Here is a 20,042-nt window from a genome sequence, read left to right on the forward strand (position 1 = left end):
AGGAGCTTCCACTTTGACATACCTAACACCCGAGTGTCCTAGTTCACACACGCTTAGGATGGAGATCGAGGAAAGCAGACCCTCTCTGTCCCGAGAGGGCGGGTCCCCCTGTCTCCATATGTCAAACTGTACCTCAGGCAAGTCCCGGGGGTCCGGCTGCGAAATTCCTAGGCTATTGTGAACCTTCTTCGGGGACTCCCGCCTTAGGGTTCTCTCGGCGCAGAGGGGAGAGGGAGACCCACGGGACAGCCTCAAGACCCTGCTCCAGTCGGCTGCTTCTCCAGCCCACGCCGCCCACGCCCACCCCGGGTGCAGCTCTGCTCAGGGGCCGCCGGCTCGGAGTCGCGGGCCACTCTCCAAACCCACTCTGCGCGGACCTCGCCACGCCCTCGGATTCCCAGCCCTGTGACAGCCCGCTGCCCTGGGAACAGCGAGGCAAGGCAGGAGGGACTGGCGCAGGGACTAAGGTGGAGGAGCTGGACTCCTGAGGGGCCACGTTTTTCTCCACTGGAAAGAGACCCACGAGGACTCAAAGGCGAGGCGCCAGAGGGGTGGGGAGCTGCGGCCCAGTGAGGGACCAGAGTAGGGCGAACTGGACTCCTCTCTGCCCTCCCCATCACGCAAGGCCCCCTTCCACGCCCTCACTCGCCGCGTCCACCCCGAGCCCAGGGCGCGCTGGCGTCCCCGCGGGGGAGCCGGGATGCTGCGCGCTATGGAAGCAGCTAACCTGTCGGTGGCCTCCACCGGCGTCGCCCTTCGCCTGGGACCCGAAGCCTTCAGCAGTAGCCCAAACCCAAGCGGGGTCGTCGGATCGACCCCAGGTGGTGCGGCCCCGCCGGGCCGAGAACCGCCTTTCTCCGTCTTCTCGGTGCTGGTAGTGACGCTGCTGGTGTTGCTGATAGCGGCCACGTTCCTGTGGAACCTGCTGGTTCTGGTCACCATCCTGCGGGTCCGCGCCTTTCACCGTGTGCCGCATAACTTGGTGGCCTCGACGGCCGTGTCGGACGTGCTAGTGGCAGCGCTGGTAATGCCCCTGAGCCTGGTGAGCGAGCTGTCGGCGGGGCGACGGTGGCTGCTGGGCCGGAGTCTATGCCACGTGTGGATCTCCTTCGACGTGATGTGCTGCACCGCCAGCATTTGGAACGTGGCGGCCATCGCCCTGGACCGCTACTGGACTATCACGCGCCACCTGCAGTACACGCTGCGCACCCGCCGCCGCGCCTCGATGCTCATGATCGCGCTCACCTGGGCGCTCTCGGCTCTCATCGCCCTCGCACCACTGCTCTTCGGCTGGGGCGAGGCGTACGACGCTCGACTCCAGCGCTGCCAGGTGAGCCAGGAACCCTCCTACGCAGTCTTCTCCACCTGCGGCGCCTTCTACCTGCCGCTTGGCGTGGTGCTGTTTGTCTATTGGAAGATATATAAGGCGGCCAAGTTTCGCTTCGGTCGCCGCTGCAGGGCTGTGCTGCCCTTGCCCTCCACTGTGCAGGTGAGGCGCGGGTTGGGGAATGGGGATTTGGGAAAAGGATCGCTGAGGGACGAGGAAGCCTGGCGAAAGGGAGAGCTGGAGGTGCAAGTTTGCACACTTGGCGCAAGCTTTTCAGGTTGGCCAACCGGCGCGCACGCGGAGCTTGCCATCTGCTCTGCTACAGCGCACGCGGAGGAGCTCAGCACTAGCGCCTGGAGTGCACACGAAGGGTTCATGCGTAGATGCGGCGCGGCGCAGGGGGCGGTGGGGGGAGTTCCAGCACCTGCCCACTAGGACTGGAGCTGGAGAGGGCACCGCGGCACCATGCGGCTGAGAGGGGCGGCAGGAGCAGTGTTGCTCGGTAGCGTTGAGCACGCGGCGGATCCACTGTGCCCTCCGTTGCTTTTCCCCTGGAGCTATTGTGTCCGTGGGAGTCCTCAGTCGCCAATTTCCTAGCCGCAGCTAGACCAAGCGTGACCGCAGGGGGCTGGAAATTCGTCCTGCCGTTGAACCTTCTGTGACCATTCGCCCCGTATTTTTATCTCCACTGCACCCTCATTCACCCCTGCAGTTCCGAGACTATTCACTCTATTGGTCAGCTTCCTGCCAAGGGGAAAGGAAGGATAAAAAAGAATCCAAGTATCACTTTTCTTTCACTGTCTCAACCTCAGTGACTTTGGAAAGAGAAAAGCTCAGGACGTTGGGGCAGTTACTTAATCTCTGTGGGCGTTGTTTCCTCCTCTTTAGACTGGTTAACTCCTACAGAATAGGGCTCTTGGCTGACCTGAGATAAGAATGCAGACACCTGGCACAGTGCCTGGCAAACGGGGGTGGAGGAGTCGCAGAGCTGCCTGCAGCGAGGGGATCCTCAGGGCCAGGGCGTTGCCCGGCAATCTACAATGGGCGCCAGAAACGAATGAATGAATGAGAGGGAGGAACCTGCATTTGGCAGAACTTCTCTCCACTGTCTTTAGAATGGGGCCTTTTGTTTGTTTGTTGGTTGGTTGTTTACTCTGTAATTCCCGTCAGACTCTTGAGACTCCATGGACTGTAGCCTGCCAGGCTCCTCTGTCCATGGGATTCTCCAGGCCAGAATACTGGAGTGGACTGCCTTTTCCTCCTCCAGGGGATCGTCCCCACCCAGGGATCGTCCCCACCCAGGGATCGGACTTGCACCTCCTTCTTGGCAGGTAGTTTCTTTACAGCTGAGCCACCTGGGAAGCCCCTCGGCCTTTTGGCCAGACCCTAATAGACCCTAGCTCCCTCCTCATCCCAGAAGCCTCGAACTTTCCTTTTGGGTGAGTGTGGGCTTCAGGCCCCTCAGTCCTGGAGAATAATAGGAATTATTGCCTCTTTCCTAATACAATGTATGGACCAGGGGAAGGAGACAGGAGGAGGGAAAGAAAGAGGGTAAGTTTTTTTGTTGTTAGCTTTGTTTTAATTTTGTAAGTTAACTCAGATGCTTAGGTTATTCAAATGTGTGTATTTTTAAAAGCAGGCATCTCCCGCCTACCACCCCCGCCCCCAACACCCTTCATGAAATGGCAGAGGAGTTTTGTAGGATAAAACGGGAATGTCAAGCTTATAATTGGAAAGTGTTGTTAGGGGAGAGCTTTATTCAGAATTAATGATGTCTTTTGAAAGGTCCCTTGGAAATGCCTGGGGTGATTATCCTTTTTCTATCTGATTGCCAAGGCAGGGCAGACTTTTACTGGCTACATCGATCCAGGGTGAGAGAAATCATGGTGAAATGGATGCCAGAAAGGCTTGCCACGCCTGAGTTTAGTGTTTGTTTTTGACAGACCCTGTTCAAGCAGTTGATAACAAAGCAGATGTGCCTGGATGATGGGGGACCTGGACAATCAGGATGGTCACTGGTAGGGGGAAAGTTCTCTGGGAGGCAGGGCAGCCTAGTGATTTAACCACCTGCCAGCAATGAGCTTCTTTCACATTTTGGGCTGCAAGCTTGCTCCTCTAAGACATAGCATTGGTCTAAGTCATGACTAAGAGTCTTGTATCATATGATGCTGAGGTTGTAGATGAGATGGGTTCCAGAACATCCTGCTTCTTTAGGCTCCAGCAAACCATCACTCAAACTTCTGGGTAATGTTGCAGAGTCAGCAGTTGCAAGCTTGTTGACCACACCTGAACAGAAATTTTAATGTGCCAGAAGTACTCTCTCTGTGCCTTCCCCCACCTGTTTTATAAAACAATTTGATTGGAGGATAGTTGCTTTACGATGGTATGTTGATTTATGCTGTACAACAGCATGAATCAGCCATAAGTATATGTACATCCCCTCTCTCTTGAGCCTCCTTTCCTCCCCTCTCCTTCCATCCCACCCTTCTAGGTCATCACAGAGGCGGGTCTGAGCTCCCTGTGTTATACAGCAGCTTCTCACTAGCTCTCTGTTTCACACATGCTAGTGCATATATGTCAATGCCACTGTCTTAGTTTATCCCACCCTCTCCTTCCACCCCTGTGTCCATAAGATCATCCTCTACATCTGCGTTGCTATTCTTGCCCTGCAAATAGGTTCATTGGGACCATTTTCTAGATTCCATATATATGCATTAACATGTGATATTTGTTTTTCTCTTCCTGACTTATTTCACTCCATATAACCTGCTTTTCTCTGCATTCCAGGGGAAATGAGTAGAGCTGAATTTAGGTCCTGCAAAATGTCTTTACTGCTTTCTGTGGGTGATGGGAGCACTTAGGAAGGCAGAAGGCCTCTGGTCATGAGGTTTTGGACACCCTTCACCTTTTCCAGGATGCTGTGACTAGGTTCCCAACACTAAAATAGGATCAGGGAGGGATCTGAGGTCATGCCTTGAATTTTGAAAGTAGACATGGAAAGAAATGCTGAGTGAGTGAGTTCCGTCTTCCAGGCACGGTGACCTTTACCTTCTTCCTCTTATTTAATCCTCAGGCTCCAGACACGTTGGCAATACACTGTCTATTTGTCAGGATAAGCTAAGATACACTGAGTAACACAGAATCCCCAGACTAATGGTTTAACCCAGTTTCACTCAAAGTTCAGTGTGGGTCTGGTGGCCCTCCCGCTGCTCTGCTCTTCTCCAGGCAGTAACTTGTGGATCCAGGCCCCTTGTCATCTTTAAGTTATGCTGTCTTGAACATGTGGTTTCTGAGGTTGCTGCGGAAGAGGAAGTGAGACCTGGAAATACAGCAGCTTTTACCTACCTTACCCAGAAGAGTCCCTTCTGTTCGCAGTCCATTGGCCAGACACTGGCTGTGAATACTAGGGGAACCTATGGCTCTCTGGTGCGCATTAACCATCTTTGCCTCACAGCTCCCATTTTTGTTCTTGCTCAGTCTTTAAGTCATGTCCTACTCTTTGTGACCCCATGGACTGCAGCATGCCAGCTTCCCTGTCCTTCACTATCTCTCAGAGCTTGCTCAAACTCATGTCCATTGAGTTTGTGATGCCATCCAACCGTGACAGAGGATGGTCTGTCACCCCTTCTCCTCCTGCCCTCAATTTTTCCCAGCATCAGGATCTTTTCCAGTGAGTTGGCTCTTCACATCAGGTGGCCAAAGTATTGGAGCTTCAGCCTCAGCACTGGTCCTTCCAGTGGATATTCAGAGTTGATTTCCTTTAGGATGGACTGGTTTGATCTCCTTGTAGTCCAAGTGACTCTCAAGAGTCTTCTCCAGTACTACAGTTCAGATGATCCAATTCTGGTGCCATAAAGTGAGTTCATCCATGACCTCACAGTTACTGGGTGGAGAAGCTAAAGTCTGTCCTGGATCCATCAATATTTATCCCTTTTTCATTATGCTGTGCTCTCTCCAGGAATTTAATTTCTGAGCACTGTCACAAGCATCTAGAACTTCGTGGGAGTGAGACAGTCATATCCCAGTCAAGGTGGGTCATGGGGGTGTCAACTGGAAAAAATAAATACAACCTAAAAGTTGAGAATTATGTTTCCTTTGGCAGACTTTCTGAGAACTTCATCCTGGAAGACATGTTTTCAGATAGCTCTGAGGTACCCATTGGGTCATCTTGTTGGAACCCCATGAACTGTAGCCTACCAGGCTCCTCTGTTCATAGGGTTCTCGGCTCATAGGCAAGAAACCTGGAGTGGGTTGCCATTTCCTTCTCCAGGGGACCTTTCTGACACAGGGATCCGACCTGTGTCTCCTGCATTGGCAGGTGGATTCAATACCTCCTGAGCCGCTACAGAAGCTCATCCATAGGGAGCAGGATCTCATAACTATGAACTCCTTTGTAGGAGAGTTGAACACAAGTGAATACAGAGGCACCACCCGCTTCTCTCGGGAGTGAGGGTTAATTCCCACCTGCATCCTTTTTCCCACCTCGTAGATGGGACACCATGATGTAGTATATTCTGCTGTCCCTAATGCATCCCCCATGGGTTGTAATTCTTTCCTATTATCCTATACTCTTTACTGCTTAGAAGAGGAAAAAAACAAAGTCAGTAGAGATTGTTTGTTTGGTTTTTAAAATGCAACATCAAACATATTGTTCATTTTAATTGTTTGTCTGATAGCTGTGCCTGATACCAGGGCATGCTTATTTATTAGGCTTAGTGGGTACACCACCGAGAGCCTCCATACTTTTAGGGGCCCATGGAAATTGTTTAATTTCTTTTAGAGGGAAAGTGAATATAATAGTAATGAATGTGTAATAATGAGTTCAGCCTTGATTATATTAGTCTTTGTAATCATATGATCATAAAAATATAATTTTTAATATTTTTTAATGGAAGAAGGGCCCACAGAGGCATGGATGCCTCAGGCTCAAGAAGGTTATAATGCAACCTTGGTTGATACCGTCTTTCATTCACTCAATCAATAAACATGTTCTGGGAGACAGTGTGCACATTGGTTGAGAACTTGGGATTTGGAAACAAGGAGACCTGGATTTCAATTCTTTTTGTGCCACTTATTAACTCTCTAGCCAAGTGAGTTCAGCTACATCTGTATTTCCCTGTAGGTAAAATAGAAATATTGCTATCTGCCTCTTAACATTCTTGTGAAGAGTAGATGAGATAACTGTGTATATGGAGTAACTGAAATAGTAAAAACCCTAAACGATGGCTGTTGTACTATTTTCATTACTATTTTTTTGCAATTTTTCTTATAAGTTAAACTAACTTATGTTATAAATAATGTTATTCTTTTATTTTATACTCTTACTGCTGTTACTCACCATTATAGGTGGACTAGTTATTTATTTCTTAACAATTACCCCTATCTTTAGGGTCTTAAAACAACAAACATGTATGAACTCATTTCTGTGGGTCTGGCATTGGGAACAGCTTAGCTGGGTGGTCTGGTCCAAGGTCTTTTGTGGTTGTAGCTGTGGGTCACACGGCTGTTAGTGGGAGGTCTCTAAAGGGCTGCTTGAGTGTCATCTCCAACATGGTAGCTGGCTTCCCCTAGTCTGAGAGTGAGGCAAGGGGGAAACTGCAATGCCTTTTATGATCTGTCTCAGAAGCTACATTTCATCACTTCCCTTAAAATCTGTTCATTAGAAGTGAGTCACTAAATCCACCCCACCCTCAAGAGAAGGCGAATTAGGCTTCACTTTTGGGAGATGAGTGAATGAACCTGTGAATGTATTCTAAAATCACCACAAAACGCCACGCAGATGGTATTCAAGGTTATTTGACTTGTACTGACCTGTGCATCAGGCAACATGGTAGCCTCTGAGATTTCATAGAAGTGGTCTCTGCTCTCCAGGGATTCATGTTAGTAAACTACAATTACAGAAGTATAAATGTAATAAAGGCTTAAAAATTTACTTTGCTTCTTGTCTGTGCTAGGTCCTCGCTGCTGCACGAGGCCTTTCTCTAGCTGTGGCAAGCGGGGGCTCCGCTCTAGTTCTGGTGTGCAGTCTTGCTGAAGCGGCTTTTCTTGTGGGCCACAGGCCCTTGGGCACACAGGCTTCAGTAGTTGTGACTTGCGGACTCTGGAGCTTGGGCTCAGTAACTGTGACGCACAGGCTTAGTTGTCCCGCAGCATGTAGGATCTTCCTGGACCAGGGATTGAACTTGTGTCCTTGCTTTGGCAGGCAGATTCTTAACCACTGGATCGCCAGGGAAGTCTGCAATTATGTCTTACAGGTGTTCCGTCCAGAGTACAGTGGTCTTGAAAGACTGACAGTATTTGGGAAAGCACTTTATAACCTGTAAAGGTCAAAACAAATGTGTAGTATTGAACTATTGGGTTTGTGATGACTTGGACCTGAATTTTAGGTAATGTCATATTACCAAATATTTGCCTCTCCAGACTAATCCTCCACATTAGATTTGTGTTGTATGCATACAGTATATAGGCCCTAAGTTACCTAAAAACTATACAGAACACTTGATGTTTTTGTCACATCTTCAGTGTTTAGCTGTCATTTGTTCCACCCCAAAGACTAAGGGGCTGTTGGTCTTGTGGACCTAGCCGCGTGTGGGACAGAGTTCAGTCAGAGCTAAGCTCTCGGAAGAGGATGCTGGAAAATCACCACCCTCATTCTGATTCCATCTATTAAAAGAAATATGACTCAAACCTGTCCTATGCCAGCATGCATGACTATTTTAACTTTAGAAAAGTAAATTTTATTCATCAAATTGTAAGGTTATTTTAACTTTAGAAAAGTAAAGTTTATTCATCAAATTATATGGTAACAATACATCTGGCTTATCATTTGATTCTTTTAAGACTGATACCTAATTGTCTGAGAGTTTCCAGAACTAGTTGCATGGACAAAGGAGCATTTTCTCTAGACTTTTTAGAAATATCCCTGGCTTTCTCCTCTCTATAAACTTCTTCCTTGTTCTCTTCCATCATTACATTCATTCTGCCTCTTTACCTCTTTTTCCATTTCCCTTTCCCCTGGTTGGATTGTTGGGGAGAGTGCAGGGAAGACCAAGGGGGATGTAGACAAAATATGGTGCAGGGATCAGGTGTCTTCCCCAGTGACCTTGAAACAAGCTACTTCTTAAATCCGTGTAGTTCTTGGAGAAGATTGAGTTTCTTGGTAGAAGAATGAGATTCAAATTCCATGGTTATTAACCCTTTTCATGGGTCACAGAATTCCTTGAAAATTAAAGAAGGCTTTGGACTTGCTGCTCAGAAAGGCTTGTAGGCGCCTGCTTGCCCAGTGTGCCTAGGGCACTGCCTGAAGCCTATTTGGAGGGTGATCCTCAGTCTTGCCTCCCACGCACTTTTTGGAAGAATGGAACCCACGGTGCAGTAGGAACTGGGACTCTCCACAGTTGGCAGTGGTTGTCAGGGGAGCCATGGCCCCCTGTGCAGCCATATCAGGACACTGAGGCTGGAGAATGTCTGTGCAAAAGGCAAAACTGTCCCTCTCTTCATTACACCCTCCTTCTATGCCAAGACTCTCTGGCCTGGGAGTCTGGGGCCTTCAAGGTAAGAACTCTAACAGAGGACCTTCCATTGGCCTCCACCCATAAAAGAGCATAACTAGAACAGAAACAAGTGTTGTGTAATTTTAAGTAACACACTTGATTACAGTTTCCCTTTCTCAGTATTAACTCCAGTGAGTCCTTAGCCATCCCAGGGTAATTAAGCACCCTCCACCACCAAATTCATATTTTCCAAATGTAATAATAATAGCAATTATCCTTTATGTTATGATCATACCGAGTTTAGCATAACTGTTCTTTGTGGTGTATGTAATTACACTCAAGGGAAAGGTAATTTTTTTTTTCAAGCCCAGCAGTACTCTGCTTTTTACTCTTTTTTTTTTTTTTTAACAAGAAAACATCTTTATTTTCTGAAATATTTTGCACAAGGGACGCTGCTGAGAAAATTTCCTGTTGTAGTTTGTTAGACAAGTTTTAGACAGCTTCTGTTTACTTTCAGGGGCTATTTTGGTTAGTTTTCTCTTCAAGGTGCCTTTGAGAAGTACACCTTGGAGCTTGGTTATCTCCGTACAGCATGGGCAGAGAGAATGGTGCCCTGGGTACTCCATCTCCTGGCCCTTTTGAGCTCTGAATAGAAATGGGAAATTCCAGTTACAATCTGGATTGCCTTCAGCCAAGCCTGGATGCGGCTCCATGTCCTCTGTCCTCTCTCAGAGGCCTCAGGGCTTGATTAGTCACCAGGGGTGGTGTGTCCCCACCACCAGCCTTGTGAAGAGCCTCGCTGTACTGGATGCCTGACCTGTGTGTCACCACCCAGACCTCGGTTTCAGAAGTGACTAGGAACCATCTTTCTCTTTTCCTGCTTTCCTTTTCTAGTTCTTAGGCTGTTCATCTGGCAACATTGGCGGTTTACAAATGTCTGCGGGTGTTTTCTGCAGCAGCTGAATTTTTTTTTTTTAATTAGAGGGGAGGGAAGGGACATTCCTTTTACTTAAAGGGGACATAAAATTAACATTTCTGAGGTCCTGCCATGTATTACTGTCTCACTGTCATCCTCCAGGAAGACCACCATATATGACAGATAAAGATCTTCATCGCTGGAAATGTGAAAATGGGAGCTCAGATTGGAATCCTGTCTAATCACTAATTTGCTCTGAGCCTTGGTTTCCTTATTCCTTAGTTACTGGCTACTGTTATATCTGAGTAAGATGGTGTGTGGAACCATGTGGCCAAGTAGTAGATGACGGTCAGGAGCTCTGAAAGTCTGAGGTTTTTCCCTGCTGGCAAGCTAACAAGTCAGCCTACCCTAGTTTAGTGGATACTGACAAAAGGCACGAGCCTTCTGTGTCAGTCAAAGGGCGTTATTACTCGTGTTACACAGGCAGTGTGACCTTCATGTGTGCATTTGTTCTCTTCTCTTCGAAGTCCCATGCGACTGACATGGAGTGGGCCAGCTGGATTTGCATCACAAATAGTAGGGAAACTCCCAGATTAGGGAACTCAAGTCTGTATTGTCCAGGACTGAACAATATATAAACCTGCCTTTCGCTTTTTGGAAAGCTGAATCTTTAATAATGGGTTGCAAGTAAATCTGTCTTCTTTCCTACTGGGAGATACTCTCACTCTTCCAAGGCTGTTTGTTATACAAACATCCTTGACAGGCTGGTCAGAAACAAGAGCTGTCAGTGCCTTTGCTGGCAAATGTGTAGAAACACAAGAGACTTAAAAGAGACTTGTCTCCCCCAAATAACTATTTATTTAGTGTTTGTTGAGATTTTACTATAGAGCATACATTACACTAGGTACTGGGGACACTTCAGTGGACAGGACACTCATGTCCCTGCCCTCCTGGAGTGTTGACTGTGACACAATATTCACAGTCAGAATGAAGATTCAGAATCCATGCCTTGGTATCAGAGTGCTTATGAGAATAGTGGGACAGGATGTTTGAAATTGGGACTTCATGAACAATTCCAGTATGTAGTCCCTACGTGCACTTGTCTAGTGTTAGTTGCTCAGTCACGTCCAACTTTTTGTGGCGCCAGGGACTGAAACCCACCAGGCTTTTGTGTCCACGGGATTCTCTAGGCAGGAATACTGGAGTGGGTCGCCATTCCATTCTCCAGGAGATCTTCCTGACTCAGGGACTGAACCCAGGTCTCCTGCACTGCAGACAGATTCTTTACTGTCTGAGCCATCAAGGAAGCCCCAGTAGATGATTAATAAATGTCAGCATATATTGTTGGGCTGATTTGGTCCTTAATTAATTTTAGATGGAAAAGCCTCAGATTCTATGGAGATGTTTAAGTGAACTCATCTTTTAGGTCATGTCTCACAGTGGCAGAGAAGCCAAAGAGGCCTGGAGCCAGACAGATGGGCAGGCACCTTGGTTCTGCTTTGTCCTGCTCATATGACCTTGCTCATAGCATCTGATATCTCCAGAATTCTGTGTACTCAAAGCACCTGTCCTTTTACAGCAGGACAGAAGGTGGCAGGTGCTACTGGTTGTGTGCCTTCAACAGTCAGTATTTTTACCTTCAGATTAGTGGATTCTAAGAGTCTGAAACCTCTGAAGCCAGAATGGTCAGATGTAGAGAGGATTGTCAGGGCTTCCCTGGTGGCTCAGACAGTAAAGAATCTGCCTGCAATGCGGGAAATCTGGGGTTCAATCCTTGGGTCAGGAAGATCCCCTGGAGAAGGAAATGGCAACCCACTCCAGTACTCTTGCCTGGAGAATTCCATGGTCAGAGGAGCCTGGCAGGGCTACAGTTCATAAGATCATAAACGTTGGACATGACTGAGTGACTGCCACTGCTAGAGAGCATTGTCAGGGAAAAGAGGCTGAGGAGACATCCAACCAAAGAGGAAAGATGGAGAAGCTCAGGGCTGGCCCCAGAGCTGGCTGCTGGAGCCCCTAGACATTTCCCAGGAAGCCAGAGACATTCATTCTGAAGGCATCCCAAGCATAAACGTGATCCTAAAATAGGTTCTGTGTTTTCTCAGCTGTCAAATGGAGATAATCGCTTGAAGGTTTGGCATGAGGGTGAATCAGAGTTGTTCATTACAAGTGTCTGTTTTACAGTGGCCTTTCTGGAATAGTTCTTTGTGTCTTTTGGTTTTATATTTCTTCAGAATGAAAAAAGCCATGCTTGTCAGTCTTCTAACAAACAAGGGTCTGACCTCATTGACTTGTTGACTCTCTGAGGCTGTTCTGGAAAGATTCCATTGTCTGTCCTGTCCCTCTGCACAGGGTGCAGTAGGCTCAGGTGAGAAGCGGTGAACACAGGCTCCACTTTGGTGGAGCAAAGGGGGACTCTGCCAAATGCTGCAGTGGTGGAGGCTGAGGTGTTTTAAACCTATTTAATTAGTGGATTTGCCTTTTCTTTTTCTCTTCCCCCATGATCCCTTTGCACTGAATTGACCCCATGTGTTTATTTTGTAACATGACAAGGATTTGGAATTGTGTTAAGCGAGGAAGGAATTCAAGAGCCTGGGAAGTCATTGAGGTCAGCAGAGAAATCTTTTCAAAAGTGCCCATTAATTAGCTGAATGGGAGAAAGACAAACAAACCACCTTCCACTGCCTCTCTGCCCTGATAATATTTCTTCCTGTGGACAGTAGACTGCCAATATTCATAGGTGATTTTAGGATGTCACGTTTTCTCCCTTAGACTTCCATTAGCGGATGATGGTAACCCATCATGTGAGAACTGGTCAGTGTCACCTCTTCTAAAGGGGAGAGATGAGCTTCAGCTCCCACCTGCCTCGGGGGGGCCAGAAACCTTGGGATGGCTCATTAAAGAGGGAGTGCCCGCCACTGCCCCGGGTGTGTGTTTGCGGAGCCAGGAATTTGTAAGGGGCAGAGGGGTGGGGAGGAGTGAAAGGCTGGCTGGTCTCTCCTGGAGTCACCTGCCTTTTCCTTCTCTCTCTGACTGGCAGGCGGGAGGAGGCTGGGTTTACACTCAGAAAGGAAAGGACTCAACTTTGTTCATATCACATGATCTGTTTCGGGATGACTTAGTGATTTTCCAAATAAATAGAGATGAGTGTTGGGAGGAAGTAGCAGAGACGGACAATTTGAAGGTATATCTTAGAGGGAGGAGCCCCAGGTTTGCACAGATCAGACCACCTGGGTGCCTTCTAAGCTCCATCCTACCGCAGGTGAGAGGAACCCGGACTCTTCCCTTGGTGCCTCGAGGTCGGGTGGCTCTCCTGATGGCTGCTGCCAGTTGTGTCTGGGAGAGAAACTAGCTGCAGGCCTTGCCTGGGAGCCCCTTGCCTGTTTTTTCACCAGCATCATGACTGGCAGCATTCTGGAAAGGAAGAGACATGCAGGCGAGGAGCATGTGGTTGAAATGATCAGTCAATGTGGCAACTGTTTCCTAGGCACTGACCGGGTGCCAGGTGGTGCTGCCAGGCAGGTGCTGTACAAGGAAAGGCTGGCTGTACACAGCCTGCTGTGGTTCAGCTTGGGCCAGAGGGACACCACGTGTAACACCCATGATCACCCACATGGCTACAAAGGAGGGGAACGTGGTACCAGATCACAGAGAGATGTGATTGAGTTTAAAGGGGCAACAGGGCTGCTCTGAGGCTGGTGGCCTTTAAGCTGAGACTCAAGAGGCAGATAGGAAGTGACCAAAGGCCAGGGGTGAGAGGGTGGAGAGCAGCCAGAGGCTCCTTAAATGGTAGCTAATTATCACCACAAAGTCACTTACACTTTGTTTATTTTAAGCTAGGCAATACAAAATTATCTCCTAATTTAAAGTGAATTCACTTAACACAGTAATCATATAACTTCTTGCAATATTGATGTTTAGAGGCGGCCTGCCTCTCTGGCTGTGAACTTTGTGAGGGGCAGGCCTGGGTCTATTCCATTCAGGGTCCGGGTCCCAGCTCCACCCCCATCCATGAGTACTGAGTTGTGAGTGCCTGTGGCAGGGGGCACACACACATTCCAAGTGTTCATTCACAATGGCCTTATGGCGGGGAGGGGGCTTGGTCACCCAGCTTCATACGCAGGAAATGGCTTGGCCAGTGGGGCTGGAGCTCAAGCCAGGCTCTGACACCCAGGCGCGTGTTCTTTACCTCCCCCTGTTCCCCTTCTTAGATCATATTATTATTTTATTAGGACTCCCTGGTAGCTCAGATGGTAAAGAATTGTTTGTTCTAATATCTGACAGTGTGGGGACCACCACCACTCTCAGTCCCTGAAGAAACTTCAGGACATATTTTAACCTACAGTTTCAAGAACTTCTTCACCTAGCATTAATATTTGGGGGTGGATTATGGCATCAGTCGGGCTTCCCTGATGGCCCAGGTTAAAGAATATACCTGCAATGCAGGAGACACAGGAGATGCCTGTTTGACCCCTGGGTCAGGACGATCCCCTGGGGGAAGAAATTGCAACCCACTCTAGTATTCTTGCCTGGAAAATTCCATGAACAGAGGAGCCTGGTGGTCTACAGTCCTTAGAGTCACAAGGAGTACTTACATGCCTGAGCACACACACACGATGATGATGGCATCAGTGCATCTTGTATGGGGCTGGAGGGGGAGGGGCTGGCCAAGGTCGGATGTATTGTATGTCACTGTATTGCCTAACATTATGCATTTGATGTTTGAATTATGCATTTCCTCTGTTCGCAGGTAAAGGAGGCCCCTCAGGAGGCTGAGATGGTGTTCACGGCCCGCCGCCCCATGGTGGCCTTTCAGACGAGCGGAACCTCGTGGCGGGAGCAGAAGGAGAAGCGGGCGGCAGTGATGGTGGGCATCCTCATCAGCGTGTTCGTGCTGTGCTGGATCCCCTTCTTCCTGGCTGAGCTCATCGGCCCCCTCTGTGCCTGCAGCCTGCCCCCCATCTGGAAAAGCGTGTTCCTGTGGCTTGGCTACTCCAACTCTTTCTTCAATCCCCTGATTTACACAGCATTTAATAAGAACTACAACAATGCCTTCAAGAACCTTTTCACCAGGCAGAGATAAACCCAGGGCTTGGAGAAGGGAGGGAACTGGAATTTCTCCCCTTCATTTGTGATCTGGGCTAGAGCTGTCCCACCGCTGAATGTTAATGATGTTTGGGAACCATACCACTTGGGCCTGGACTACAGGAGCAGCGATGCTAAAGGCCCTCCAGAAAGACAGCAGGTAGGTGGCAAGTGTGCAGCTATGCCCGCTCACTGAGTGATGGACACTGCTAATCAGTCTCAGCGTATCTTCCCACTGAGCTGGAACTCGGCCTCAGAATCCTTTCTGGACAGTGCATTCAGCAGTTATTGCTAGTTGGCCAGAATTCATACAAGAGTGGCATCCCAGGTGGGGCTAGTGGGAAAGAAGATGCCTGCCGATGCAGGAAATATAACAGACATGGGTTCAATCCCTGCGTTGGGAAGATCACCTGGAGGAAGGCATGACAACCCACTCTGGCATTCTTGCCTGGAGAATCCCACGGACAGAAGAGCCTGGAAGGCTACAGTTCATAGGGTTTCAAAGAGACGGACATGACTGAAGCGACTAAGCATTTTCTCTGTCCTTTATCTGAAGCTGATTTACTCTTCCTTTGTCTCATTACCATATTCTCAGCACAGGGCCCAGTGACCTGTTTGGTGGCAGAACGGGTACCTGGACTCAAGTCTGCCTGAATCTTAACATGGGAAAATGAAGGGAACACAACTTAAATCTGACTGGACTCCATATTTCAGTGTTGGCTTGCATTTTGTACCATGAGACCCACACGTGGTGTAGTGGTTCACTTGTACTTTTCTAGTTGGATTCCAGCAAGAGGCCTTTGAGGAAGCGTCTGGGTATGGTTTGGAGGAGGGGGCAGTGATGTTTTTAGGCTTACTCTCACTATTGGATAGGATGCTTTATTATTGTGTTCGTTTGACCTGGGCCTTGACTTCATGTAAGATCATCATATAAGCATCCCAGGCAGAGGGAGTCATTTACATTGAGTTTGCTGTTGTTTGCTGACTAATTTGATGGCAACTTTTGTTGGACCTTTCAGACCTGAACTTTTTCTTTACTTAGGCCTTCCCTGACTACTCACTATAATTACAAAATGCTCAGTTTCTGAGACAGATCAGTTCAGTTCAATCGCTCAGACATGTCTGACTCTTTACCACCCCAGGAACTGCAGCACGCCAGGCCTCCCTATCCATAACCAACTGCCAGAGTCTACCCAAACCCATGTCCATTGAGTCAGTGATGCCATCCAACCATCTCATCCTCTGTCATCCCCTTCTCCTCCTGCCCTCAATCTTTCCCAGCATCAAGGTCTTTTCCAATGAGTCAGCTCTTTGCATCAGGTGACCAAAGTACTGGAGTTTCAGCTTCAACATCAGTCCTTCCAATGAACACCCAGGACTGATCTCCTTTAGAATGGACTGGTTGAATCTCCTTGCAGTCCAAGGGACTCTCAAGAGTCTTCTCCAACGCCACATTTAAAAAGCATCAATTCTTCAGTGCTCAGCTTTCTTTATAGTCCAACTCTCGCATCCATACATAACTACTGGAAAAACCATAGCCTTGACTAGATGGAACTTTGTTGACAGAATAATGTCTCTGCTTTTTAATATGCTGTCTAGGTTGGCCATAACTTTCCTTCCAAGGAGTGTCTTTTAATTTCATGGCTTCAGTCACCATTTGCAGTGATTTTGGAGTCCCCCAAAATAAAATCAGCTTCTGTTTCTACTGTTTCCCCATCTATTTCCCATGAAGTGATGGGACCAGATGCCATGATCTTAGTTTTCTGGATGTTGAGCTTTAAGCCAAATTTTTCACTCTCCTCTTTCACTTTCATCAAGAGGCTCTTTATTCTTCTTCACTTTCTGCCATAAGGGTGGTATCATCTGCATATCTGAGGTTATTGAGACAGATCAGTTGATGATTAACTTTATCTGAGGTCCGTCTAGTCAAGGCTGTGGTTTTTCCTGTGGTCACGTATGGATGTGAGAGTTGGACTGTGAAGAAGGCTGAGCACTGAAGAATTGATGCTTTTGAACTGTGGTGTTGGAGAAGACTCTTGAGAGTCCCTTGGACTGCAAAGAGATCCAACCAGTCCATTCTGAAGGAGATCAACCCTGGGATTTCTTTGGAAGGAATGATGCTAAAGCTGAAACTCCAGTACTTTGGCCACCTCATGCGAAGAGTTGACTCATTGGAAAAGACTCTGATGCTGGGAGGGATTGGGGGCAGGAGGAGAAGGGGACGACCGGGGATGAGATGGCTGGATGGCATCAGAGACACGATGGACATGAGTCTGAGTGAAATCCGGGAGATGGTGATGAACAGGAAGGCCTGGCGTGCTGCGATTCATGGGGTCGCAAAGAGTCGGACACAACTGAGCGACTGAACTGAACTGAACTAAAAGGATGTACTTGTAATTCCTTTTATTTTTGAACTTTTTATTTTGTATTGGGGTATAGGCTATACTCTAATAAAAAAAAAAGTTCAAAAACAATCAATGTTTTGATTTAGTGTCAGGTAAACAAGCGAAAAGCAAAGGAGAAAAGGAATGATATAAGCATCCGAATGCAGAGTTCCAAAGAATACCAAGAAGAGATTAGAAAGCCTTCGTCACTGATCAATGCAAAGAAATAGAGGAAAACAACAGAATGGGAAAGACTAGAGATCTCTTCAAGAAAATTAGAGATACCAAGGGAACATTTCATGCAAAGATGGGCTCGATAAAGGACAGAAATCATATGGACCTAATAGAAGCAGAAGATATTAAGAAGAGGTGGCAAGAATACACAGAAGAACTGTACAAAAAAGATCTTCACGACCAAGATAATCATGATGGTGTGATCACTCACCTAGAGCCAGACAGCCTGGAATGTGAAGTCAAGTGGGCCTTAGAAAGCATCACTATGAACTAAGTTAGTGGACGTGATGGAATTCCAGTGGAGCTGTTTCAAATCCTGAAAGATGCTGCTGTGAAGGTGCTGCACTCAATATGCCAGCAAATTTGGAAAACTCAGCAGTGGCCACAGGACTGGAAAAGGTCACTTTTCATTCTAGTCCCAAAGAAAGGCAATGCCAAAGAATGCTCAAACTACCACACAATTGCACTCATCTCACACACTAGTAATGCTCAAAATTCTCCAACCCAGGCTTCAGCAATATGTGAACTGTGAACTTCCAAATGTTCAAGGTGGTTTTAGAATAGGCATAGGAACCAGAGATCAAATTGCCAACATCAGCTGGATCATCGAAAAAGCAAGAGAGTTCCAGAAAACCATCTCTTTTTGCCTTATTGACTATGCCAAAGCCTTTGACTGTGTGAATCACAATAAACTGTGGAAAATTTTGAAAGAGATGGGAATACCAGACCACCTGACCTGCCTCTTGAGAAACCTGTATGCAGGTCAGGAAGCAACAGTTAGAACTGGACATGGAACAACAGACTGGTTCCAAATAGGAAAAGGAGTACGTCAAGGCTGTATATTGTCACCGTGCTTATTTAACTGGTACGCAGAGTACATCATGAGAAACGCTGGGCTGGAAGAAGCACAAGCTGGAATCAAGATTGCCGGGAGAAATATCAATAGCCTCAGATATGCAGATGACACCACCCTTGTGGCAGAAAGTGAAGAGGAACTAAAAAGCTTCTTGATGAAAGTGAAAGAGGAGAGTGAAAAAGTTGGCCTAAAGCTCAACATTCAGAAAATGAAGATCATGGCATCTGGTCTCATCACTTCATGGGAAATAGATGGGGAAACAGTGGACACAGTGTCAGACTTTATTTTTGGGGGCTCCAAAATCACTGCAGATGGTGATTGCAGCCATGAAACTAAAAGACGCTTGCTCTTTGGAAGAAAAGTTATGACCAACCTAGATAGCATATTGAAAAGCAGAGACTTTACTTTGTCAACAAAGGTCTGTCTAGTCAAGGCTATGGTTTTTCCGTTAGTCATGTATGGATGTGAGAGTTGGACTGTGAAGAAAGCTGAGCGCTGAATTGATGCTTTTGAACTGTGGTGTTGCAGAAGACTCTTGAGAGTCCCTTGGACTGCAAGGAGATCCAACCAGTCCATTCTAAAGGAGATGGGTCCTGGGTGTTCTTTGGAAGGAATGATGCTAACGCTGAAACTCCAATACTTTGGCCACTTCATGCGAAGAGTTGACTCATGGGAAAAGACTCTGATGCTGGGAGGGATTGGGGGCAGGAGGAGAAGGGGAGGACAGAGGATGAGATGGCTGGATGGCATCACCGACTTGATGGATCTGAGTTTGAGTGAACTCCGGGAGTAGGTGATGGACAGGGAGGCCTGGCGTGCTGCAGTTCATGGGGTTGCAAAGAGTCGGACACGACTGAGCGACTGAACTGAACTCAAACAGCAAAGGGACTCAGCCATACATATCCATGTATCCATATGTGATTCCTTTTAATAGAGAGTATCCGAAATAGAAATCTATTGACAAAATATCAGATTTACAGTAATTATTGCAGGAACTTCCTTAAACCTAGTCTCTGTTCTGCCTCAAATCTCTCTGCCTGTAGGACATGAGGAAGACAAGGTCAGGAAGCTGTAACTGGAATTAATCTTGTCAGGATTTATTTGCTGATTAAGTTATCACTGAAGGGTCTTCATGTCCAAATCCAGTTCCCTAAAGTTCCAGGCCTGTAGGGGGATGTGGCTAACCTAGCAGTTTTATTTTATAAATTTTGTCCTGCATAAAGCATGCTATTTTTCTCCCCTTTATCATGGTCCTCATGTTTCTTCAGGCATGTCTGAGGGAAATCTGGATTCTGTTCACAACTGCTGTCCCCTGTGAGCATCTCTTCCATGTGTGGGTACCACCCTAGAAGCCTTTTCTTTTGCCCCTGACCTGCTCCCTCCACACTGAAGCTGGATGGTACAGAGGAGTGTCTTTTAAACTCCAGGTCAAGTTGCCATGAAATCAGTTGGTGATCATCTCAGTCAGCTATGTTCTCAACATCTGCACACAATCACTGCAGAATCTGAGTGGTGTATAGCAACAAGCCTCCTCTGCTGAGGTGTCTGTGAGTCACTGGGATTTCAGTGGTTCAGGCTGGGCTCTTCTGGGCTCAGCTTCAAGCTGCAGGTTGGTCTCCGTCTGCTCCATGTGTGTCTGAACCTCCTCTGGCCAGCAGGGTAAGTTTTTCTCCAGAGAGGCTACAAGAGGGCCATACACAGCATGTCCTCAAACCTTTGCTCCTGTCAAGGCTGCTAACAACCCAAG

General features: G+C 47.5%; 1 protein-coding gene across 1 annotated transcript; it reads left to right on the forward strand.

Annotated features, from left to right (window-relative positions):
- The first annotated feature begins 712 nt into the window (after positions 1-712).
- LOC128043813 (5-hydroxytryptamine receptor 5B) lies at positions 713-14,819 on the forward strand. Its single transcript, XM_052636220.1, has 2 exons — positions 713-1,489; positions 14,487-14,819. The coding sequence occupies exons 1-2, from the start codon at positions 713-715 to the stop codon at positions 14,817-14,819; spliced, it is 1,110 nt and encodes a 369-aa protein (XP_052492180.1).
- The last annotated feature ends 5,223 nt before the right edge of the window (positions 14,820-20,042 follow it).

This window comes from Budorcas taxicolor, chromosome 2, assembly GCF_023091745.1.
Source record: "Budorcas taxicolor isolate Tak-1 chromosome 2, Takin1.1, whole genome shotgun sequence".
Lineage (NCBI taxonomy): Eukaryota > Metazoa > Chordata > Mammalia > Artiodactyla > Bovidae > Budorcas > Budorcas taxicolor.

What these genes read in the sequence shown, in the direction of transcription:
- LOC128043813 (XM_052636220.1), top strand. Translation starts at nt 713, where the DNA reads ATGGAAGCAGCTAACCTGTCGGTGGCCTCCACCGGCGTCGCCCTTCGC. An exon ending in CCTTGCCCTCCACTGTGCAG is followed by an intron (nt 1,490 to 14,486) that starts GTGAGGCGCGGG and finishes CTCTGTTCGCAG; the next exon opens with GTAAAGGAGGCCCCTCAGGA.